Source organism: Magnolia sinica, chromosome 11 (assembly GCF_029962835.1).
Source record: "Magnolia sinica isolate HGM2019 chromosome 11, MsV1, whole genome shotgun sequence".
In the NCBI taxonomy this organism is placed as follows: Eukaryota; Viridiplantae; Streptophyta; class Magnoliopsida; order Magnoliales; family Magnoliaceae; genus Magnolia; species Magnolia sinica.
Window position 1 is genome coordinate 50,940,862 of NC_080583.1, and position 26,199 is coordinate 50,967,060.

Below are 26,199 nucleotides of genomic sequence, written 5' to 3' on the forward strand. Positions count from 1 at the left end.
TCTGGGTATTTGCCATATGCCTTCTAAAAACGCCCAGATGGATGTTGATGATCAATGGTTGAAGATGCCCAGCTGTAGCCGAGAATAGAAGAGATAGAAGTGAACGAAGAGGAAAGGAGGGCAGAGAGAGAGAGAGAGAGAGGGGGGTTGGGCCTATACAACCTAGATATTTACATTTTCCTCCTTACTAAACTATATTCAGAAAGATATTCAACTCCCAACAACAACCTATTCAACACACACGTAAACATGTTTCTTTTAACACTCCTCATGCTGGAGCACATATATTTGCCATGCCCAGCTTGCCATTAATTAGCATGCTCTACGTGTGTGATGCTAGTTTTGCCTTTAATTGAATGTGTTCGGCAATGGTTTCCTTTGATGCAACCTTTTTCTCGAATAAAGTGACAATCCATCTCGATATGCTTTGCTCTTTTGTGAAAGACTAGATTATTGATTGTGTCGTCACTTGATTATCACAGTAAAGAACCATTGACGCTCCAAAAAGCTAGAGTTCTTAAAGAAATGATCTTATCCATAGAAGCTCACGCACAACATGACTCATAGCTCTATATTTTGCCACAGCACCTGATCTAGCCATTATATTTTGCTTCTTTCTCTTCCATGTCACCAGGTTTCCATCTACAAATGTGCAAAACCCAGAGGTGGATCTTCTATCTATCGCAGATCCTAGCCAATATGTGTCAACGTAGGATTCGACTTAAAGATGTCCATTAGACCAGTAGATAAGTCCCCATCCTATGCAAACTACAAGGTCCCAATGTTGAGTCCTTGGTTGGTGCACAAACCTACTCAGCATTCCCACTTCAAATGAGATGTTTTGTCGAGTAATAGTGAGGTCTACCGTATATGAGTCTGCCAACAAGTTTTCGATACTTCTCTAGGTCTTCAAACCAAAGTGTTCCGTATTCGTTACGAGACGCCTGTAAAGGCCGATACGTGTAGGTAACAGCCATGACCGTTACGCGATACGGGGCTGAAAAGGGGCAGTTAGTTTTTTGAGACCGTATCAGCTGTTACGGTGGCCGTAAAGGCCGTTACAGGGCACAACGACCGTTACTCCCGTAACGGTCGAAAAACGATCGCTTTTTTTTTCTTTTTAAATTCATTTTTCTCCTCTTTTCACTTTTCTCATTTGAAAAACTCTCCTATATCATTTTACAATAGACTTCGACCACTTTTACTATAGCTTTTAAGATTAAACCAGTGGATTGAAGTGATTTGAGCAAATAGAATCTTCGAGGGCCTTTTTTTCAAAAAATTGAAAAAACATTATTTATGCCTTTTTATGATTTCTAGTTCTAATGCTTGATGGTGATGTGTAAACATTAGAGACATAATCATATTAAACAATTCACTAGACAGCCCGATACAACACTCTCGCCAAAGAGTGGACCGTTACACTACCATAAACATGTTCAAAACAAAAAATGAATACATATTGAAATATTTACATTATTCTTGATTTTCTAGATATTTTTTCAGAATTTTTCGGGCAAAAGAAAATTTTCAACCGTTACGGGGGGTTGTAACGGTCGTTACACCCCCGTCTCGGCCGAAACCCATATCGGTAATGGTGGTGACCATTACGGCCACCGTTACCGATACCGAATACCTTGCTTCAAACAGCTTGCCTTGATCAACAGATAATTTGCTATTTAGTTCCATCAAGGTGTCACATGGTTTGCTACTTAGCAACCTTGTTTCTTTCAAAAGATCCAAGTATGCTTCATTTGAGATAAAGCAATTGTAAAAGAGGATCGAGCAACTTCGACCCTAGGAAGTGTCACAAAGTTCCAAGATCCGTCGATTGAAACCTCTCTTTTATGCGATGCTTTGCTGTGGTGATTTCATCTTTATCATTGCCTAATAATGATATTATCAACGTAGATGATTAGAACCACCATTTCTTTTGAACTTTGTTTGAGAAAGACAACGCGGTCTATTCAGCATATATGAAAACTAAAAGCGATCAAAGCAATGCTAAATTTTTGAACTAGGCCCTTGCACTTTGTTTGAGACCATAAATTACTTTCCATAGCTTGTGTAACTCCGCCCCCCAGAGGTTGTGCCATGTAGGCTTCTTCGGGCAAACCACCCTAGGAAAGCATTCTTTATGTCTAACTATAAAGGCCAGGATTTATTAGTTGTAGAGATGAAAACTCAATCAGAGATGAGTTTAGCCACGGGAGAAAAATGTTTCTTCATAATCAAGGCCAGTGGTCCAAATACAGCCTTTAGCGATAAGCCTTGCCTTTAGCCCCTCAATCAAGCCATCCTTTTGCTATTTAATGGTGGAGACCCACCAACAGGCAACTGATCATTTACTTAGGAGGTAATGGAACCAATTTCCATGTCCCTTTGTGATGCATGGTAGACATTTCTAGAAAAAGTGAAATTCTGAAAAAAATATATATATATTTTTAATAATTTATTATTGTTTTTTAATTAAGAAAAAAAAAATCAAAATTTGACAAAAACTTAATAAATCAATAAATAGGCCTCATACATGTTTGATTTCATGTTTCGTGTGCAATATTGCAAGTGATTTGGGAGAAATTGGGGAAATTTCGACTTCTCCCCCAATTTCTCCCAAATTGGGCCACCTACACACAAAAATGAAAATTAGAGTGTATGTGATGATCAATTCATCAAAGAGTCCTAAATACTTTCAAAATGGACTCAATTGGCTGTTGCAAGAAGTGAAATTTAGAGGAAAACATATATTTTAACAATTCTTTATTTTTTAATAAAAAATAATTTTGATTTTCCGAAATTAGACCAGAACTTAACAAATTAATAGATCAAGCCTCATACATGCTTGATTTCATGTTTTGAGTGGAAGATTGCAAACAATTTGGGAGAAATTGGGGAAATTTTGAATTTTCCTCAATTTACCAAAATCGGACTACCTAAACTCAAATCTCGAAATCGAAGGTTGAAAACTTTGATTTTCCATGCAAAACATGAAGAATAAAGGATTTCTTAGGATTTCTTACTAATTGTATATGATTTAAACAGGAAAAAAAAAAAAGAAAAAAGGATCTAAACACAAATTTACTCACCGAATGAGAAATGGCCCCAAATCCAAGAAATTCTTAATTCTGATTTCAAATGTGGCTTCTCTCCCGAATCTAAGCAAAGGATGGACTGAAATCCACCCACCAACAGCTTAGAAGAGATAAATCTGAAGAAAATGAGCAAAAAATCAGATTTTAGGGTTTTTGGGAGGGCAGCGTGCAGTTCCTGGAATGTATCGACAATAATTTTCGATATCAACAGGTATCGTCAATGCATAGGAAAAGTCTTAAGAAAAGAATGATAATATCTCACAATATTGCGAGATATCAGTCAGTGTTCGAAGTATCGGTATCACTACAAGTTTCGTTGGCTACAGATACGGAAACAATATTGATATCGCAGATAATATCGCTGATAACCGGAAATGCAAGGAAACATGGGAAAAATGGTGGAATTTGAGATGTTAAAATGTACATATTTGTATATTTATAAATAAAAAATTTGCAAAAAGAATGCATACACAACAAGTTTCCATTTAATGGGGCCTTAAAAGCATGTGTTGTTGTAAGAAATCAGTCCAACCATCCCATCCGGCCTATTTAACCATCCAACCTTCCATCCAAATATCCATAGATATTGCAAAATATCAACAACACATGATATTTCACCAACAAATCATCAACAATTGGAAAGGAAACAAGAGATTGTGGTCTCAATATCACGCATTTTGCGATATCGATAAAATCGAGATATTATCAATATTATCAATGACAAATTGAACACTACATATAACCATCTGCCCATGGATAAAAAATAAAAATAAAAATAAAAAATAAAAAATTGAAATAAAATGCTTTCTAATAAGCAAATTTTTGATGATATCAATACGTTGGCGATATTATTGAAATATCGTCAATACACTTATGATACAAGCATTATCTAGAACTTACATAGTTGAAAATATTGGCAATACATCGGCGATATTGATGCATTGGCAATACAAGTGATACGTAGAATTTACATAGTTGAAAATATTAGCGATTATATTAGCGATATTGATACGTTGACGATACTTAGTGATACATTGTTGATACTAGGAATTTCTGATACTACCAGCGTTATCAGTATCGCTACCAGTGTTATCGGTATCACTGAGCTGGAGATAAAGATAATATCGGAGATATTTCAATAATATCAGAGATAATTCGAACACTATTATCAGTGATACATTGCGAAACATAGCGATATTAACGTCGATACCCGGGAATTTTTCAATTCCAGCAGTATTCCATACGGGTTTCATATCGCCAAGTACCAATACCGATAATATCGGTTGATATTATCGATAACGCAAACACTGGATGTATGTATGCATGAGTCGGTGTGAATGTATGGATGCATGCATGGATGGATGGACAAGTATGCATGCATGATGGACAAGTATGTATGCATTCATGCATGGATGTACAACTTGTTCTTTGCTTTAAAGAGATTTAAGTGATTATTTTGTTCCTAAAGAATGATATTATTGGTAGTATTTGTATTATATGAACTCATTTTGGTTACTATTCCACTGATTTTTAACGACAACACATGCTTTAAGCACCTATTTAATGGAAATTTATTCTGTATGGTTCTTTTTTGCAATTTCTTATTCCAAAATATGTAAATATGAGCATCTCATGAAGTTCCATTGAAAAATTCCACCCCTTTCTCCCATGTTTCCCCAATGTTTTCCCAAGTCAGCAATACATTTCCTTGTCTCCCGCTCGTTGGATGAGCTGATGGAGACAGTCTAGTGTGTGTGAGTGATCCAGGTGTACCTTTCAATATATATATATATATTGGCAATATCAATTCATGTTTCCGTATCCCTGGTCAGCAATACATGTAACAATACAGATGCTATGAAGAATACATGCTACACATTCATATCAGGCAAAAGCATAAGAACGCGCTATGTATGAAATTCTGTTTTAAGGGCATGATATTGTCTGCTAACAAATCTGAAATAATAAAAGATTCAAAGCAAACAATAAGCAAGACCTTCATTGTTTGCAACGTGGAAATCTGACCATGTATCCACAACATAGTTGTGGTGACATCACCGATAGGAGTCCACGCACCACCAGCATTTGCTGCTATCACTACAACAGCTCCTAGAAACCTGCCAATCAGATATCCTCGCTGAAATTAAGCATTGAATGAAAAATCAATAAATAATCTTACAAAAAGTTGGCAATTACAATGGGATGAGCCAAGAAAGGAGAGGAATGGCATCATGCAGTCAGTGAATGACAACAATTAAAAGTGACATCCCGGAATTGTGAACTAAAATACATCAAATTTGTGCTATATTTTTTGCACAAATTGCATAACAAAGGTGTTTCCCAAAAAAAAAAAAAGGAACCTCCTTGGAGGCTCTTCACACCAGTTTGACCCACCCACTTGAAAATGTGCACCAATAACCTTTATTTCCATTTCATCATTATTATCATCAGCAGCAGCATATCCATCATCATAATCATCAGCATCATTTATGACAACTGACAGCCTTATCACAAATATCTGGGTCAGCCTTTGTTACAAAGGGTTAAATTGTGCAACATGTTAGTGACTTCTTAGAAGTCGAACAAACTCACTGGAGCTACTGGAACTTTCTCCAAAGGGTGTCACTTACCATGCCTTTGTCCAGTAACTGCTCTGACTGAGGTTCTTCAATAACCATGGTCTTCAAATGTGCTTAACACAACCAGAATATTTCTTTTGTTTTGGAAGCACGATTAGCTAAAGGTACAAAACAGCTATAGCTATGCTGTGATAACTCCTGAAAGGAGACAAAACTGACAAGGTCGTTCGCTGGATCTACACTGCAGAAAGTCCAGTGGGTAGATTTGCAAGCACACTATACCATACGACAACAGTGGGAACAGATACACAACTATTCTCCTGAGTCCTGACTTAGAATGGCAAAGTGAATGTTGAAATGAACTGTACATAATTAATTGAACAATTTGAAATTGTTATTTTCTGCCAACTTACTCAAATAAAAAGGAAATTCACATGTAGTATCTGTGACAATCAGTAGCAAATTGCACCGTATGTCCCTTGAGGCTATAACGGAAATTACAACAACACCCAACTTGAGTTAGATACAAACAATAGACATTAGCCTCGTAAAGAAATAAAGGCACCCATCTCTTAATGCTAATGAAAATAATATGGGCCTCTTAAGGTCATGTCTGCATCTAGCCTTGTTTTGTCATTTTGCATTCAGACTCCTTTGTGTCTCTGCCCTTTGCACAAATGATGCACGATAAGTAAACCAGTACAGTACATAATAGATTAGCAAAACCAATTAAATTACGGTAATCGGCGGCTAATCACATGGCATATCAGCAAAATATGTAGTTAATGGCCAATGCTAGTCATACAAGACACAAATTAGGCAACATTTACCTTAGAAAATACACTAGTAAGTAGTAACGTGAATTTCAGAAAGCTAAGACAACCTGATACAGTAGCCTGGCAATTTTAGGAAACTTTCAACAAAATAATAAAAAGTTCAGGAGCAAGGAAGAATGAGAATAACTGGTGAGGAGCATACTTCCTGTATTCTGAGGGAGGAACCAATTTCCGCAATAAGGAGACCATAACAATTGTTGATGTAAGGTTGTCCAGGATTGAACTAAGGAAAAATGTCACTAAACCAATCTGAAATTTCATCAAGTCATCATGTTAAAGTCACATTTACCAAATATATCAGGCTGGTATAGAAATCTCCAAACTTAGTGCAAGTAAGCATCAAGTACATCCCCGTCCCCATACCGACAATTTTAATAAAGCAACAAAATTTCTTTAAAGTAAACTAATATGTCCCATACATACAATGCAGCATGTTCAATCAGAAGTGAACACACTTTGTGACAGCAATCAGAGCACCATTTTCTTTGAAATTTCCATTCACAACATTAACGCCCTTTAAGAGGGGAGATATGGGTCGGGAACTATCAGCAATGAACCTAACTGTGAACTATGTAAGCCAAAATGTTGTCAAAATCGTTATCATATCGCAGATCGTGGTAGGGGTTGAATCGTATCAAATCACAAATCATATTGTAAATCGTAAGATTTTTTCTGATTTTCAATATATAGATAGATATATATATATATATATATATATATATATATATATGTATGTATGTAGTGAGAGAGAGAGAGAGAGAGAGAGAGTCATGCTCACTGCGCAACTACGCACGTGCGCACCTTTATTGCACACGTGTCATGGGTATATATATATATATACGGTCCGCAAGTGATGCGGAATCCCATGAAACCCCATGTGACACAGTTTTAATTCTGATAAGCAAAGGCCCACGCTTCAGTAATCAAGCCCATTATTTTGTTGCATCCTCAGAGTGGATAGACCATGCCCCAAAAGTCTCCCAGATTAGGAGATCATAGCCATTCAGTTGTGGACTGTTGTTGTATTTCTATTCTTATCTTTCTATACTGTAGGCCACAATTTGGATGGTTATAATTGTTCTATCAAGCAATGTTTTCAAAATCGTTATCGTATCTCAAATCATAGAAGGGGTTGAATCATATCGAATCGTAAATCGTAAGATTTTTTTCTGATTTTAAAAATATACACCCTGTGTTGTAAAAAAAAAAACAAATGAAAAAATATAAGTAAATCGGAAAAGATTAAAAACTCATTAATCATCCATTTCCTATCAACATGTACCAAAAAAGTAATACATATCATGATATTATCAATTGAGAAAATGTATATGGTATACATATCATGATAGTAAAGGACTTGTCTTTTTCCTACATTTTCTTTTCTTGTCTTTCGAGAAATTTACCTCAAAAAACATACAAGGGTCCTTAAAATTTTTGTTTTGTACCTTTCTTGAGTGTTGAATTATGTTAGAAAAAATGGCATTTGATTCCATTGTGAATCAAAAGATATCTTGATTTCTTTGTTTTGGCCTTTTGAATATCAAAATCCCCAAATCTTCTCTCCTCTCCCTCCTAGCCTTTGTCATATTTTATGAGCAAAAGGGTACAAAGAAAAGGAAAGTTTTGAATAAAATAATAATAAATTGATTTTTTTAATTTTTTTAGGTCCATTTTCGCGGTCTATTATTATCTTGCAATTCGTACGATTTGATACGATTATCGTACGATTCGATACGATTCATACAATTATTTAGGATTTACGATTTGGCTGTACAATTCAAATCATACACCCATACGATACAATATGAATCGTATGATTCATATCGTGAATCGTACGATTTTGATAACATTGAAACCAAGGTTGATCAAATGACACTGTAGTCTGAAAATCCATCTTTGGACCCGGAACCGAATAAGACTGCTGACTCTAAACCAAAAATAGGATCATATTCATTTGATACTTTTGTTTCGAAAATCAAACCTACCTAAGCCTGGAAACATGGTCACATCCTACATAGAGAATTGAAACATTCTATAAGAACAAAGAGAAAGGATTAGTGATATCCTCCTATGTCGCAAGAGGGCAGCACTTTTCCAGAATGGCCTCATGCTGACATGCATCTTTACATGACGAATGATTCATCTCGGGATTTAAAGCATGACTATGATCAAGCTCCAAAAAGTGAAGGTAAAGTTTGACTTTGAGACCCTTTAGACATGCTTTGAATGTTGAGTTGGAAAGGGAATTAGTTTTGAAGACAATATAGAAAGGCCAAAATGGTCAACAGGGAGAAAACACCAATCCTCGATAAAATGCAGATGAAGAAGAGATTAGAGAGAATAAAGACAAAAGCCATATGGGCTTTTCACATGATGATAAACGCATAGGAATCCTATTCGCTGATGTCAAGTCTCCACCAAATCTTGTGAAGAATAGATTCAGGATTTCCTTCTCTTTTTTAAAGATTTTTTTTAAAAAAAAATGTATTTTTTAGAAGCAAAGAACAATGAAAAAAATTTATTTACCATTCACAAAAGAAAAGGAGAGAGAGAGAGAGAGAGAGAGAGAGAGAGAGAGAGAGAGGGAGGGAGAGAGAGAGAAATTTTCTTTTTGAAGGGCATGATGATGTTATTATCAGTTTTTTTTTCCAGATAATGAAATTTTATTCGATCAGAAAGACAAAAAATTAACGGTTCAAGCGCGGGGCGCAATGGCAGACAAAGTGCGTGTCAACATAGAGCTCTAGGGTTTGAACGCAGCTTACCTATCAAAACGAAAAAGAAAAAAGAAAAGAAGAAAGAAAGCAATAAAGAAGGAAAATCATGAGAGCATGAGTGCACTCGCAGTAGAAAGGGATAATCACGTAAGACCTCCTCGGACTGTAGTACCAGCAAGACCAATAACATCTCTCCTAAAATTGGTAAATGTTTATCCTAGAAGCTAAGCTATGAATCTCATTAAAAATAATCATTAACTCCCACAATTTGAAGAAATGATTCTCAGTCAAAGATATCACATCCCAGGTCTCCCTAAATAGTGGTAGAGAAACATCTTAGACCTTCTCCAGCAACTTTGCCTCACTTGGTTGGAATCACTGGGCTGATCTAGATTACATGAATATTGTCTCTCATTTCATCTCAAATTACTTGTCACACAACAGCATGACCTGAGTTTCACATCAAAGACCTATTGAAGTTTAATCTCAGAGTAGGAAAGAAACCCCACTTAACATTTTCCTTAGACTCAACCCCACTAGTATTGCTAGTGGTCTTCCAATCCCTCATAACATTTGATACTACAATTCTACGAAATTCATTACTAACAACACTGCACCTGTTAATATTGCTTAGAATGTTTTCCTTCACCTCCTCTAACAAGGACACCATACTAGTAAAATAATTGTTCCACTCTAGCAATTAACAGACTTGCATCCCAACCCTTCACCACCTCTCATTTATCATCATCATCATCTACGCCTTATCTGAACTAATTGGGGTCAGCTACATGAATCATTTTCCGCCATTCCACTCTATCAAGGGCCATAACTTCAGTTAGACCATAGGTCATCAAGTTTGTTCTTATTAACTCTACCCATGTCCTTTTGGGCCTTCCCCTTGCCCTTTTAGAGCCTTCAACTTGTACCAACTCACTCCTAACCGGCGCAATTCTTGGTCTCCACTGCACATAACCAAACCATCTTAGTTTACTCTTTTTTCTTTTCTTTTTTTTCCCTTTTTTGAAAGGTAACGCAACTAGGGATTGAACCCTGGGTCACTAACACACAATACACCGTCTCTACCAGCTCATCTAAGTCTACTTTCCAGAGATTGAACCCTAGATCACTCACACACTCTATACTGTCTCTACTAGCTCATCTAAGTCTTCTTTCCCTCATCTTATTACCTGTTGGTGCTACTCATAAATTCCCTGGAATCCATTCTTTCCTATTCTATCCTTCCTTGTCTTGCCACTCATCCATCTCAACATCCTTGTTTCAGCTCAGCTACACTCATCCTATGAACATGTTCAACATTCTGTCCCATAAAATTTCCCTTTCAGTTTGAGCGGTACACTCATCCTATCACCAGCTCCCATTTATTATCATGTCAAAACCAAAGAACTCAAGAAAGCTTTAGAAAATACCCCAAATTGTACAAGCTGATCATGGACAAAAAAACATGTTGATTTTCCAACTCTGCCCTCTTGCATATTAAAGAAACCTTCAAAAGCCTATTCTCTCTATGTTCCAAATGATCCAACATGAGAAATTTACAGGCCATTGCTGTCCAATAAAACGCTTCAACCCTTACAGGAAGACAGTTTCTCTAAATGTTGGTTCAAAGAGATGCCTTATTTCATCAAGTTTCTCGGAAAAGAGGCTTGATGAGACATTAACCCTCGAATCTAACTCTCTTCTCACACCAATACTAGAGATAATACGCCCAAAGCTTCTTAAATCTATTGCTATTTTTAGGCTTTAATTTTGTGATTAGAGTAGGGGAATGGACATCATTTTTCAATCATTATGGTTTTAGTATCTTTAAGATTTCCCCTTTTTTTAAAGATAATTTCCTATTCATTTAGGGGGAGTTTGATTCTAATAATGTTGGCTTCCAAATTGTTTTACGTTCAGGGATTTTCGGGAGTCTTTACAATTATGAAATTCTGATTCTATCGATCCTCCTTGGATTAGAATGCGTGTTTGAATAGGATAGACTATTTGTTTTGAACCAATTTAAGGTAGTCTTACTGTAATTTCAATAGAATTCAAAGTTTTTGCTGCTCCTTTGTGAAACCTAAGTAGCTGAAAATATTCTACTGTATCATCTATCAACTGCTTGATAGCAGCATATGATGGATACCTACCAAATGCAAATTATTTGCAAAAAAAAAAAAAGGATAAATTGTCAAATATTATGCTAGAATTCTCAACTAAACAAGAATAAACTGAAGGAACTGAGCTTGTAGCGTACTACAAAACACCTGAATACAAGGCAAATAAAGAAATACCAAGGCAGGGCATATAGCAAATGACAATAACTAGAACTAGACAAGCAAGTCATCTTTTACCTATTGAGTTCAGCTCCAGGAATAAATTTAATGGATAAACCAACCAGTCAACAAGCAGAACATACCATAAACAGAGGATAGTAACTAAGGTAGATTGCTCACCACCCAAAGGAGGGTTCGTGGTTTCCGAGTCGTGATGTTGTCAGTAACCAGTTTAAAACCTTGGTGTGCATCAACTATTTCTACGATTGTCATTGCACCAAGCACGAAAAAAACTATCTCACTGACTTCAGCAGATGCATGGCTTAGTTCAGTCACAGCAATATCAGTTGAAGGGGCCTGCAAGGAAAGATGATAAATTGTTGCAAGCAAATAAATGAAACATGTCCTAACAAAATATTAGCAGGGACTAAAGATGCAGAGGAATATAGGTTAAGGCATTGAGACAGTAGGGGGTCTTGGAGGGAAAATTGCATCTGGTGTCCATTCTTGCTTCTTTAACCACACCAAAGAAGTTGAAAGGATGATCACATACTACAAAATTGTTGCAAGCAAATATTAACATGTTCTAACAAAATATTAACAGGGACTAAAGATGCAGAGGAATATAGGTCAAGGCATTGAGACAGTAGGTGGTCTTGGAGGGAAAATTGCATCTGGTGTCCATTCTTGCTTCTTTAACCACACCAAAGGATTATAACTAAAATGAATAAAAATGTAATTACCAATCAACATGAAAAATACCAATCTAGGTTGAGTGACATACCAACATGCACATGTCCACAAAAGTTCATGTTTCAGCTGGTTAGTTAAAAATAAATAAAGTTACGCAAAGACATGAATGTAAATATGTAATCAAAAACCACATTACCTACTGTTATTTCAATTCTTAGGACTCGCTGTAATAAGTTAATGGTTTCATTGACAAGAATGAGAATAAAATGGGGAAAGGAGAAACAACCTGAGAAATTCATTGGGAGAAACTAGAAGGATTTATTAAGATGAAGAAGAGCATCAAAAACAAGCAGAACCAAATAGTTCCAATCTTCCAGACCCTCCTGGTTACACACCCCCCCCCCCCAAAAAAATAAATAAATAAATAAATTTATCACTGGATTACCTCACCCAAGCCAATATCCATCTAGGGTAGGTAACAATCTAGCAGTGTTACCTAGACACTTCTACTTTCTGGACTTTGCCGTACTGGCACTTGGCGACACTTGGACACTCCTGGACACAACATTGCACCTCAAAATCTGTATAGATGAAGTGTCCTAGTGATGTCATCAGAAAGTACTGCATGTCAAAGACTTTAAGAGATGTGTCCAAACATATTCTTTCCTGTATATTAATAGAGAAAACAAGAAGGAAACTAGGAAAAATAGGTGTTGTAGATAAGAGAATGAGAAGAGTAGAGAAAAGGGTAAAAACATGATGCAGGACATGAAATTCAGATATGATGTGCAAGATTTCAGATTTAAGATCACATAGTTCATAAACAATTACACAAATTCCACATCCTACACAAAAGTCCAAATATTCAATTAAGGGGAATCTATGTGGGTCCAGGCCTACACACGTTAGGGCTGGATCAATAAAAATTATGAACCAAACAATACTCAAAGGGAAATAGAAATCATCCACACATGCATGACAATCAATCCCTAATCCAAGGAATTCATGAATTTCAAATCAAGGAACCCTAGGGTGAGAAAAGAGATAGAAATTGGGGATTTAGGTCGATTTAGGGTTAGGGTTTATAAAATTAGCGATGAAAAGAGGAAACAAGAGAAAAATGTCCCAGAAATAGTCCCCGCGTGCAAACGGTGCCCCGGGGCTGACGCACGTGCGCAGGTGGGGCTGGCTGCACATGCGATGAAGGCTCGCCTTCCTAAATCAGCTTCTTAGCCCTAGTCAGCCGGGCTAGAGCTGCAAGACCTTCAAATTTCACGTCGATCCGGGCTGTGGTCTGGGCGTGGTGCTCTGTCGAAGTTTCAACCCTCTTGTAGGGCCAGATTCTGAAAACTAGCTGTGGAGGGATGAACAGCTGCAAAACAAACGGATTGGGCACAAAGATGGTTGTGGGAGGGATGAAATAAGATGGAGGGGCAGATGGGATTAAACGTGGCTTCGCACCACGGTAGCTAACCCTTCGAAAAGGAAGAGCTTCGCACCCACTTTAATCTCAGCCCTTCGAAAAGGGAGGGCTTCGCACCCACTTTAATTTTTCCACAACTCAGAAACTCAGAGAGCAGAAAAACCACACAGGAATTTTTATTCAACTTCAATGAATCAAAAGAACTACAAGGGGTGCCTATTTATAAGAAAACCCTATACTCCAAAACTCGCGCCATGTGCGCAACCTATTACTTGGTGATAAAGTAAACTAAAATTAAAACCAAACAAAGAAATCTAAAGCGTTCATGATATTCTAAATAATATAAATAATCAAAACCTAAAATATGAAATCAATCCGACTAGTGGGCCCCAATTATGAGATCCCATGATGGGCTTTACTTGATTATTGAGCTCACTCTAATGAGCCAAAACTCCGTCTTCTAACTAGGAGACCCTCCCTGGACGTCATCATCAACCCAGATCGACGGTGGGGCCCTCCCTCTCCTTCCGTACATGCGTAGGAGCGGCGTGCGTGCGTGTATGCGCGTAATGTCCCCATCAAAACATCCCTCTTCTCTCTCTCTCTTATATTTAAGTGATAAAAACCAAAAATGCCCAAAGTACCCATAGACATTAAGAAATAAGAATAGACACGTGAATATGATCAAACACCAAGTCTAGGTAGGTTGTACAAGTGTATGGCCCATACTCATGTTCATCAACACTACCCCTCAAGTCGGAGCATAGATGGCGTTGTCGCAAAACTGGGAATAAATGCGAGTAAATTGACAGTGACTGAGAGCCTTGGTGAACACATTGGCAAGTTGATCTTAAGACCAAACATACGGTAGAAAGATTTCTCCACTAGAGACTTTTATTGAAAAGCATTGTCAACCGGATAAAAGATGATTGATTCTACAAATAGCTTCTTCAACGGACAAGGCTACATTACGTAAACAACACACATTTCTCACTCCCCAAACAACCCACAAAATAGCCATGATACGAGGCCTCCATTTGGCCTTTACAATCCCAAACACGAGCATGTATAGTGGTTCAGTTTCCTTACTCCATTCCCAATGGACGCACTCAACCCATAAGTGTACCAGATTTCACTATCGGAGGTTTTAAATCAGGTTCACCTCTAACCTTTACAATCCAATACAAGGATCGGCTCTTGAAGAGACCTTATGTAGTTTTTTATAGGCTCACCATGAACCCTAGTCCTATAAAAGAACTTACTGACGCACGCTCCCACTTGAGGCGCTCTTGCAAGTAGAGTTGGGCAGGATCCAATCATAATAATATGTAAGTGTAAGGGATACACATCATCTATCTCAGGAAGTACCCGTGTTTGAATTATCCCCGATATTATCGAAATATCTCCAATATTATCTTTATCCCCAGCTCAGCGATATTGATAACACTGGTAGCGATACCAATAACACTGGTAGTATTAGAAATTCCAAGTGTTAGCAATGTATCGCTAAGTATCGCCAACGTATCAATATCACTAATGTAATTGCCAATATGTTCAACTACGTAAATTCCAGGTGTCACTCATATTGCCAATGCATCGATATCGTCAATGTATCGCTAATATTTTCGACTTCGTAAATTCTAGGTAACGTTTGTATCACAAGCGTATCAGAGATATTTCAATAATATCGCCAACGTATCATATCATCAAAATTTTGTTTATTAGAAAATTTTTCATTCCATTTTTTATGGGCACATGGTTGTATGTAGTGTTCAATTTGTCATTGTTGATAATATTGATAATATTTTGATATTATCAATATCGCAACATGCATGATATTGAGACCATAATCTTTCATTTCTTTTACAAGTGTTGATGATTTCTTTGTGAAATATCATGTGTTGATGATATTTTACAATATCGATGAATGTTTGATAGAAGGTTGGATGGGTGGTAGGATGACAAAATTGGCTGATGGGATGGTAGGACTGATTTCTTACAACAACACATGTTTTAAGGCCCCATTAAATGGAAACTTGTTATGTATGCATTCTTTTTGCAATTTTTTTATTTCTAAATATGCAAATAAGTAGATTTTAACATCTGTTAAAATTTCACTAAAAATTCCACCATTTTCCCCATGTTTCCTCGCATTTCCGGTTATCACCAAAATTATTGGCGATATCAATATTGTTTCCGTATCCTTGGCCAGCGAAACTTGTAGCGATACTAATACTTGGAACACTATATATGAATGAATAAGTTTTGTACAACAATTCGACAATCTCTACATCCGTCAAGTTCCTACGACACGGAGGGTTCCAAACAATAGACCCACCTGCACAGAGAAGCATTCCACGATTGAGATCGATCAGTCGAGATAAGAGCCAGCCTGGGGAATAGGTCTTGAAGAGGTCTAAGACCAAACATACGGTAGAAAGATTTCTCCACTAGAGACTTTTATTGAAAAGCATTGTCAACCGGATAAAAGATGATTGATTCTACAAATAGCTTCTTCAACGGACACGGCTACATTACGTAAACAACACACATTTCTCACTCCCCAAACAACCCACAAAATAGCCATGATACGAGGCCTCCATTTGGCCTTTACAATCCCAAACACGAGCATGTATAGTGGTTCAGTTTCCTTACTCCATTCCCAATGGACGCACTCAACCCATAAGTGTACCAGATTTCACTATCGGAGGTTTTAAATCAGGTTCACCTCTAACCTTTACAATCCAATACAAGGATCGGCTCTCCCAGATACTTACGTAGTTTTCTATAGGCTCGCCACGAACCTCGGTCCTAGTCCAAGGACCTACGTTTACTCCTGTCGAAGGCTCCCAAGAAAACTAACACGTACACACCCGTGTCCGGTGGCTTACACAAGGACTTGATTTAGATCATACACAAGAACCTAATCTAGTTTTACACTCAATCCTACACAAGGAAGGAGTGTACATGGAATCTATAAATGACAACCTTGTTGAATTGAGCCCCATTAATACGTCATCTTGGGTTGCCTGATCGATGCTCTCCCGTGCTTCAATCATCTCCCATTTTGCTCCCCTGATCATGATGTCGATGCTTTGCCCGAGCTTCAACTTCAAGATCAAACACCTGACATGTAGTGCTTCTTTGAGGTGAGCGAGGTGATAGGAGGTTGAGTGAATCTCCTACAACTAATGGAAGGTTGTAATCCTAGAAAATTCACCTACATGTCTTCTAGAGGATTTAGACAAAGGATATACCAATACGGTTGAGTCTAATCTCTAGAAAATGGAGTTCAAGCTCATCTTCAAGGTGGAGGTTGGAATCCTCATTCGAGTGTTAATCTCAAGGAAGATGGCTTAGAACTCATTGGTTTAAAAGCTTAGGATGAGAGATATGAACATGAAATCACCTATGCTTCTATTGCACCAAAAACCCATCCAAATGCACAAGAACCGAATGCTCTTTTATAAGAAACCGATTTGCAACGTCTAGTTAACAGCGCTGTCGTTATGATCGAAAGGTCCTTCGAAGGGATCGAATGTCCTTCGATGGGATCGAACCCTCTAGCGATCCCATCGAGAAAATCCAGAATTATCTCTGTATGGTTGTTGGATTCATTTTTCGATCTGATCAAGTGGACCTTCGATTGGATTGAATCCTATTAATAGTCCATCAATGGGATCGAAGACCACTCGAAAACTGTTGTTTTGGGCATACGATTTCACAGCAACTATGCACCTCTACTAGCCTTACTTATCATGTTCCAATTAAGCTTCTAAGGCTAAGGGATGATCAATAAGGTTTACCTATTGGGCTAGGATCATCTAGAAGTTCAAGGGTTAGTGTAACGTCTCGAAAAAACCCGTACAAAGACCCGAGTACCACCTCAGGCAGAAATTACCCAGGACCAAAACCTTTTAGAAATTAGGTTAATGCTAGCAAGTGCTAAACTAGAGTGCTTATGAAATTAGCACTAATCACTTTAAATATGATCTACAAGACCAAAAACGTGTAGAATCATTGACGCTACATTACCCTGAAATCTAGAATCCATCTCAAAACCCAGTTGCTCTCGGAAGCACACCGAAACTCCGTATCAGACCTAGACCGCACGTCAAAAGTCTGATTACCCCGAAACTATACAGTTATGACCGCATTACTGGACTTGACAACCCCTTCGGAAATCAAGTCTTAATTGTGTCTAGAACTGCACAACTTGAGCCCAGAGCGAAGAGTGTGAGAAACGTGAAAATATTTAGATATAAAATCTGAATTTAAGTAATCTGAGTCGTGTCGCTTGCAGGCCAAATATAAGGATTCAGACCGTCAAAATCTGACCCAAATATACCCTCGGATCAGGAGAAATGTCCCACACATGTCGATGTACTTGTGGCCCTGATCGAGTGACCGTGACCGTTGAACTGAAACTGGTCCGCCACGGCTGATCTGTAAATCCGATCGGAACGAAAACTTAGCCTGACCTAGATCCATGGTCAGGGAGCTTAAGTCCGACCGCACGTGGAAAAGGGGCCACCAGAAGTGCTCCGTTGGACCGAAACAGTCCGTATTTGGATATAACCTAAGTATACCTTGGCCCTAGGGCCATTCCCATCAAACCTGGGCCTATATAAGGACCTTAAACCCTCTCCCTCTCACCCCATACGAATTTGATAAAACCCTAGGAGAGAGAGAAGAGAAAAGAGAGGGGAAAAGAAAGAAAGTGAGAGTGAGAGTTGGAGATTCTTCCTGGGATTTGATCCCGCTATTCCACGCACTCAACCGCCACTCCTATATCGTTATACAGGCGATTCCGATTCCATTCTTAGGTAAGAAAACCTAACCCTAATCTATTTTAGGGTTTCAGATAGTGTAAGTTATGAAATAGCTAACCTGATTTATGCTATAGGTTGCCAATCTGCCGTAAACAAAGACTTAGCTTTAAAACTGAGTTCGTTACAAGTCTACTAGCGAAAGGTGCGGATTATAAACGTATAGGTTATAGTTTTCATGGCTTTCAATGTCGGTTAATGGTTTATTACTGATGTGGGTGCTATTTCACATGCCAAATGCGATGTTTGTTTCGCGTTTCTGATATATATGAACTATATTGAGTTTAGTGTATTCCATGTATATGTAGAAAGTATCGTATGCGTATGAAATTTGAACGTGTGCTTGCCATGATTAATTATCGTGTGTTTGTGCTAGTTGTATGTGTAACAACTCCTTGGCGAAAGGATTTGCCCTAAGACGTGCTATCACCAACATACGTCATGTATGTTGGAATGTGTAGTCTAAGTGTTTGTAGAAATGTCTGAATGATCAAGTGTGTAATATATTATACTTTATATGGCCGTTGAGAAGAGATTCTCAACTACCTTAACGATGTGTATGATTTCCTTCATATAACTTACAATCTTTGTCTGTTTTACTTAGGAACTACATATGTGTGAATTCATGTTTAAGTTGAAATCCATCAAATGCTCATATGCTAGTATGATTGGAATGGTTGATCCATTACTGTTCTGATTAGCTTGTATGATTATCCGTTCTAATTGAATGTGTTTGGGACTATGAAATAGTCCAGGCAATCGGCAACAGGCTTTGAATAGGTGGCTGAGGTTGTTTCGCCACATAGAATGTGATTAATGAATCCAAGCCGTACGTGGGATGTCGGCAATGGTTAGGCCACACGGAGTGCTTACGCACTTCATGTCGATCAACTCAACGTGCGCTCGTACTAATCGAGCTCATCAAGTAACCCGATTGACCCGATGTATGTTTACTATGTATGGACGCTACTACTTGAATCTAAGGTACCAAACTCACCAGTGAAAACCCTTTAAACCTTAGTACCTCGATCCACTAAGACTCATGAGCCGGGCATGATGGTATAGGACACCGTGGTCGAGCTGTCGGCCTACGCTGGGGTGACGAGCCTCCCCGTAGTGACCAGTGAGCAACAGAGTCTCGTGAGCCGAATACAGTGGTATGGGACACTGTATTCGAGCTGTCGGCCTACACTGATAAGGTGACGAGCCCTTTGTAATGACCTCGAGCGTACGCTAAGACTGCGTAGAGGCGACGAGCCCTTACGTACCAACAAGAGTACACTAGGCTTGCACTGATAAGGTGACGAGCCCTTTGTAGCGACCTAGAACCGTATCATCGTATGAGATTTACTAGGACTGACGACCCTATAATGGATCATTGTTTGGGAATTGATATAAGGGAGGTACCTTAACTTCCTAATCCCGTTGTATGAAAAGGACTAATAATAACTCGGTAATCACGCTCATTTCATCACACTGCATGTGCCCCGAGTTGAAGAGCACAAAGGGAAGAAAGCATGCCGCGACCGTAAGATGGTGTCGCACGAGGGAGTGTAGGCAAGGGCATGCATCATGCTTACATTTTATCCTTGCATTAATAAGAGTACCTAGGAATGTCTGATATGTCTGCTTTGTCATTACTGCTTGACTGAATTGAGAACATGTTAACCTTTGCTTTATTGTTCCACTGAGTTGATCACTTACTCCCACGTTCTGGGACGGTGTTCTGAACACCCACCAGACTCTGTCTTAGTTGCAGATGACGATGCGACTCAGGAGGCGAAGCCCGATTACTATGACGATCAGGATGAGTTCTCATATATGCAATTCTCTGGTGGTTTTGCTTAGGCCATCCGAATCGAAGGGGCTACAGGGTTTATTATTGTAGTTGAACTATTTTGAACTATTACATGTATATGGTGACTCAGTGATGTATTCATACTCTGGAGTCCGATCGTGATCCTTTTGGCTCATACGCGTCTATATACATTTTCCAGTCTTCCGCTTGCGTTATATGAATTGATCTGGAGTATGAATTACTGTTTTGGTATAATCCCACTCATGATTAATGCACTAACACAGACAACATCTAATCATCATTATCTATGTTGCATAAGTGATGCGTTGGAACTCGTGGGTTGCGTTTATGCTCGACCCCCGATTTTCAGGGCGTTACAGTTAGGGTCACCAAGGCACCTCAGTTACTTGTTCTTTGCTCCTTGATGCTCATTTTCTCTTCTGTAATCGGTCTTCAACTTCCAAGGGCTCAACCAACCACATGACACATGGACTCACGTGATTGACAAACAAGATGCCCAAATCAGTGCACTAACACCCCTGAATCCTGTAATGACTCTTTAGCAAAATCGAAAGCCTTCAGGGCTAAAGGTGAAACCTCCTTATCCATCTTTTAAGCACAGAGGGGGGTGACGATGAGAGCATGCCATCGACAGAATTCGAAAAAGCTAGCGCATCGACTCCTTCCTCTGCATCCTCCAAGAGAAGATTTTCCATCGCCTCTTTATAGTCACCACAAGAAGCCATTTCCCAATTGGCTATAATAGATTTATCCTCCCGTTCTCCCATAAAAGATCGATCTTCCAATTCCAAGATTGAAGAAGCATCGATGGAGGGATTGGAAAGACCTTGTTGTGCTACATCTGCCTCCCGATTTTTATCTCTAGAATCTTCTCCCGCAAGGCTCCGCGATTTCAGACTAGAGGAGTTTCTTCTAAGCAAAAGAAGGGGCTAAGACTCTCCTAAATTAAACGTAAGGGCTTGAATAATCATCTCACAAGCGAAGGAGCCACACATATGATCGAATAGATGAGGTGAAAGAGAAACACTTGTGGAGTTTATGCGTGCCGAAGGGGGACCACATAAAAAAGAAAACTCAGAAGTCACATGAGTTTCAAACTCCACCCGAGAGAACGAAGGTTCCCTCCACGTGTAAAGGCGAGAGACACCCCGAGGAACCAAAGCCGGGCTCAAACTCCCCTTTAAAATCTCCCTTAGACATCTGTCCCGATCCAAATCTGAAGCCTCAATCGCGCTACCTCCTCCTTGAAGAGACGTAGGTTCGAACTTTGAGCCTCCATTCGAAAGAAGGGTCGGAGAGGAGTAAGAGAGGTTTGGTGCTCCAGCAGCGCATGAAGAGGCAACGGCCATCATCTCATTCGATCTAACCTTACCTACCTTATCTCCACCACTCGTAACGCGACATGTGTCTCCCTACAGGCCGATGCAACTCCGAAGCAAGGAAAAGAAGCTCCTTCATCCACACTAGCTAGTCCGTCATTACTACCAAGAGGAAAGGACACCTCCCGATTCTTCCAGACTTCACCCCACCTGGCCGAAACCCCCATTCCACTTCCCGTTGCACCTTTAGACACAAATACTCCTCCCCACCATTACTGTGATTAGGGCTGTACATGAGCCAAGCTAGCTCGAAAAGCTCGCTCGGCTTGGCTCGATGTAGCTTGACTTGACTCGAACGACAATTCAAGACAAGCCAAGCTTCATATGACCCAGCTCATTTTGAAAACGAGCCAAGTTTGAACATAGGGGAGCTTGACTCGACTCAACTTGAACCTGGCTCAGCTTATATATATACACACACACACACCTCTCTCTCTCTCTCTCTCTCTCTCTCTCTCTCTCTCTCTCCACTCAGCCACTCACCCGAGCTTGACTCGGTGTCTGTCTGACTTGTCTCAGTTGTATGGCCTGCACTTGCCCGAGCTCTCCCCTCTCTCTCTCTCTCTCTCTCTCTCTCTCTCTCTCTCTCTCTCTCTCTCTCTCTCTCTCTCTCTCAGCACCAACAACAAGGTACCCTTTATGGCTCTATCTAATATTATATATATATATATATATAATTAATTAATTGAATATTTTGTTTGGGGGTTGGGTCAGTTGCTCAGGTGGCTGGCTTGAGTCGGGTGCAGGTTGAGTCAGGTGCAGGTTAGGTGCTGGGTTGGGTCGGGTTAGGAGGAAGCTTAACTCGACTCAAGGTAAGCTCACCTCGACTCGATCCACTAGCTCGCCTCGAGCTCGACTCGAAAGGTTTGGCAAACAAGCCAAGCTCCAATTGTAAGCTTGAAGCAGAGCCCGAGCTCGAACTTGAGGAGAGTACGGAAGAACCAAGCCAAGCTTGGCCCACCTCGACTCGACTCAGCTCGATGTACAGCCCTAACTGTGATCTCTTCTGGATCTAATAGAGCATTTTTCTGCCTTACACAAACCGAGCTACCCCTAGCTCCTCCCCTTCATCCGTTGCCTGATCAGTAAACATTACTTCTCCTAGGCAACAAACAACTGCACCGAAGAAATCATTGGACCACAACTCCAAAGGAATCCCCCAAATGAGATACCATTTCGGTTCACTTCCAGAGTGTGAGAAATCCTCCCACTTCCGAATCTTCCTAATCGGCCCGTCTCTATGCATGCCTCCTACAGCCATTAACAGTTCCAAATTCCTCACTGGGCAAATCCAAATCTATACCTTGGCAGGTCCTAGTGGTCTGATCGAGAAATCTTCCCTAAACCAATTGCAAGAATATTCCAGCCAAGTTGATTTGAGGAATAGTTGCATCGGGGGTTGTTACTGCGACAACAGATCATAAAGAATAGGAGGCCTTGTCGACCACCTTCAAGTTCACACTTACCTGCTTAAATATGCCAACCTCCTCCGTCCAATAACAACAATCGTCCCCCATGCTTAAATGCTCCTTCTGCGAGAGAACAAGAGCCACACCCATCATGAGTCTCTATAGGAAGCAAAAGAAACTTTTCAGGCCTCAGAGGGGTCAGCCTCTCTATTTTGCTTGTTCTTCTTCCCCTATTCTTGGTCTACATTGCTGACCAACACTTCCACCGCCTTCCCAACTCAAGGAAACTTACCCCCTTTACTACTTTTGAGCACGGGACCAAACCTAGCTCTCTAGACTAGTAACTTCCTATCGTTGAAACTTTTACTGTAAAGAAACTCAACCACCCGAGCTAGCTCTTCGTTTGACCCCATCCGAACAAAGGCGAAGCCTCGCAGCTTCGAAGAGAAACAATCCCAAGGAAGTACAACCTCCATTACAGCTCTTGCTCTACCAAACTCTACTAAAGACGCGCGAGAAACTGATTGGAAGCCATCCCTCAAGGAACCCCTCAACATAAAGGATTGGAAAGGAAGAGAGATCTTGCTTCTTTCTTACCCTCCTTTCCGGCGAAGCATGTCTTCTTTCCATAGTTTTCTAGCCACGATCATGTACATCATCCATCATTCCCTAACACCTTCGAAAGTTTGTTTGACACTATTCAAACAAGCTCAATGAATGAATTGGACTGTCCAAGTTAAGTGAGAGACAACTTCAATATGCTTGGTTCTCTCATAATAGACTGAATTGTTTGCAATATGAGAGGCCACTTAATATCACAAAATAACTGCAGAGGTAGGTTCTGCAGAACACATTTCCTGTAACAACTTCTTGATCCACACAAGCTCACACATGGTATGAGCCATCACCCTATATATTAGTTCCAATTCTTGATCGGCCTACAACACTCTACTTTTTACTCTTCCGCATTACAAAATTTTCTCCTATAAATGTGCAGAGTACCTAGTAATAGATTGCCTATCGGTTAGAGAGCATGCCCAATCTACATCAAAATACCCCATGACTTCAAGATGATTATTCCCTGTGTACAAAATTCCCTTGCCTAGAGCTCCCTTGAAATACCGTAAAATCCAAACAATTGCATCCATGTGAGGCACCCTTGGAGAGCTCATAAATTGGCTCACCACACTCACAGCACATAATCTATCTAGTCGAGTGATAGTCAGATAGATAAACTTTCCGACCGATCTTCTATATCTTCCTGGGTCTTCAACCACACCTTCATCACGAACTAGTTTACGATTTGGATCCATTGGTATATCAATTGGCTTAGTACCAAGAAAGCTCATCTTTGTGAACAAATCCAAAACATATTTTAATTAAGACATTAATTCCTTCCTCTGATATGACAACTTCTATACCAAGAAAGTTTCAAAGATGACCCAAATCTTTTGTTAGAAGAATATAACTGCTAGAAAGGATCCATCACACTATTGTGACAACGCATTTGCTACAACGTTCTCTAATACCCTAGCATAAGTAGTTATGTAGTCATATACCTAGTCAACTTAGAGATCATTTTCCGTTGTTCTAAAATGGACCCTACTCCACAAAATATTCCACGTTGTGATCTATACGGATTTTAAACTCCGTCCCAAGAGATAGGGCAGCCACCTTGTCACTACATGTATAATGCTTTGAGATCCATTTCTATTGTGCTAACATGGAACTCACTACTCTACAAAATATTCCGAGCTATGGTGATCAATACGGATTTTAATATAGCTTCCCAAGAGGTAGGGTTTCCTGCCACAGTCACCACAAGAATAATTAGCATCATATCCCTGTGATAGGCACACAAACCGAGTTATAAAAGGTTACAAAGGTAGGCTATAGACAAATCCTCGTGTAAACCACCATTCAAATGCCAAATGAATCACAGACTATCATGAAGAGCTTGGAGAAAGTAGGTGATGTCAATAAAGGCGTGAAGGTCATAAAGTTTGTCTGAGTTTATTGAATGCAACATCAGCTTCAAGCACCCACTTTTTAAAAGCATCTCTCCAATAAGGGGATGGCCGGGCATAGATTCCAACCATTCTCCTTAACAATTTTCTAGTACTAGGCATCAAGTCCCAAGAACCCGTGTACCCATATAAAGAGTTAGGATGCTGCCAACAAAGCATATAAATGATTTCTTTCAGCTCAAATGAGGTCCCCTATTATGATATGATATGGATATTTAACCTATGATTTGATGAAAGTACGCTTTGATCACTTCATGTACAATTCTTGCTCACAAAGATGTACTAAACACGGTTTTGAATGTTGCAAATGGTAAGACAAGGTAGAACTTTGAACGAGAATGTTATACCAAAACAAATTTGCTTAAAAACAATATCATACCAAAACAAATCTGCTTAAAACCAATCTGAGTACCTCGTTCATAAGGCTCAAAAAGACTGTTTTATTAATCTTTGGTTCTTGCCCTTGTAAAGATACAATTAAAGCAATTTTAAATATGAAGAGACTGAGTTTCCCCTTAGGTATCTTGAAGTGCCTCTTTCTTCTACCAGGCTTCTTATTAGAGACCACCAACCTTTACTTGATAGCCTTGATAAAAAAAGTTGGGTAGTTAAAAAGCTTCCTTCTCTTTTACTTGCAAGCTAGAGTTAATAAAATCAACTCTTTCCAATCTCCATATATTTTGGTCCCATGCTTTTATACCCGCTAAATCGTGCTACGATATTATTGAGACACATTACGGACTTTCCTTGGGGCTCTACTAAATTCCATTCCATTGGATGAGATCAAGTTTGCAAGACCAAGAATGTGGGCAGGCTAGGAATAATTTCCCTTGAAATGTCTACTAAGGCCCGACTTCTAGAGCTATTTTGGAAAATTCTTTGCAATTAAGAAAGCCTTTAGGGAAGATGGATCCGCTCCAAATACATTACATCAAAATCTATATGGCGGTTGAAAATTTTCTACAAATGCATCATGGGCCTAGCAAAGCATTCTCAGTGTCCGCGACAGTACTAAATGCCATGACAGATTCCTTGCGGAGAATGGTCAACTTACTAATTTTTGGAATGACCCCTACTTAGGAGACAATAGCCTCTTCGACCGTTTCAGCGAACAAGCTAT

General features: G+C 39.3%; 1 protein-coding gene across 2 annotated transcripts in view; it reads right to left on the minus strand.

Moving 5' to 3' along the window:
- LOC131219128 (sodium/proton antiporter 2) overlaps positions 1-26,199 on the minus strand; it is a 78,865-nt gene that overhangs the window by 24,510 nt on the left and 28,156 nt on the right. For both annotated transcript variants that reach the window (XM_058214129.1, XM_058214128.1), the window contains 3 exons: positions 11,681-11,857; positions 6,650-6,756; positions 5,089-5,209 (listed from right to left, as the gene is read on the minus strand). In XM_058214129.1, the coding sequence (XP_058070112.1) occupies positions 5,089-5,209; positions 6,650-6,756; positions 11,681-11,857 (405 nt within the window). The remainder of the gene's footprint in view (positions 1-5,088; positions 5,210-6,649; positions 6,757-11,680; positions 11,858-26,199) is intronic.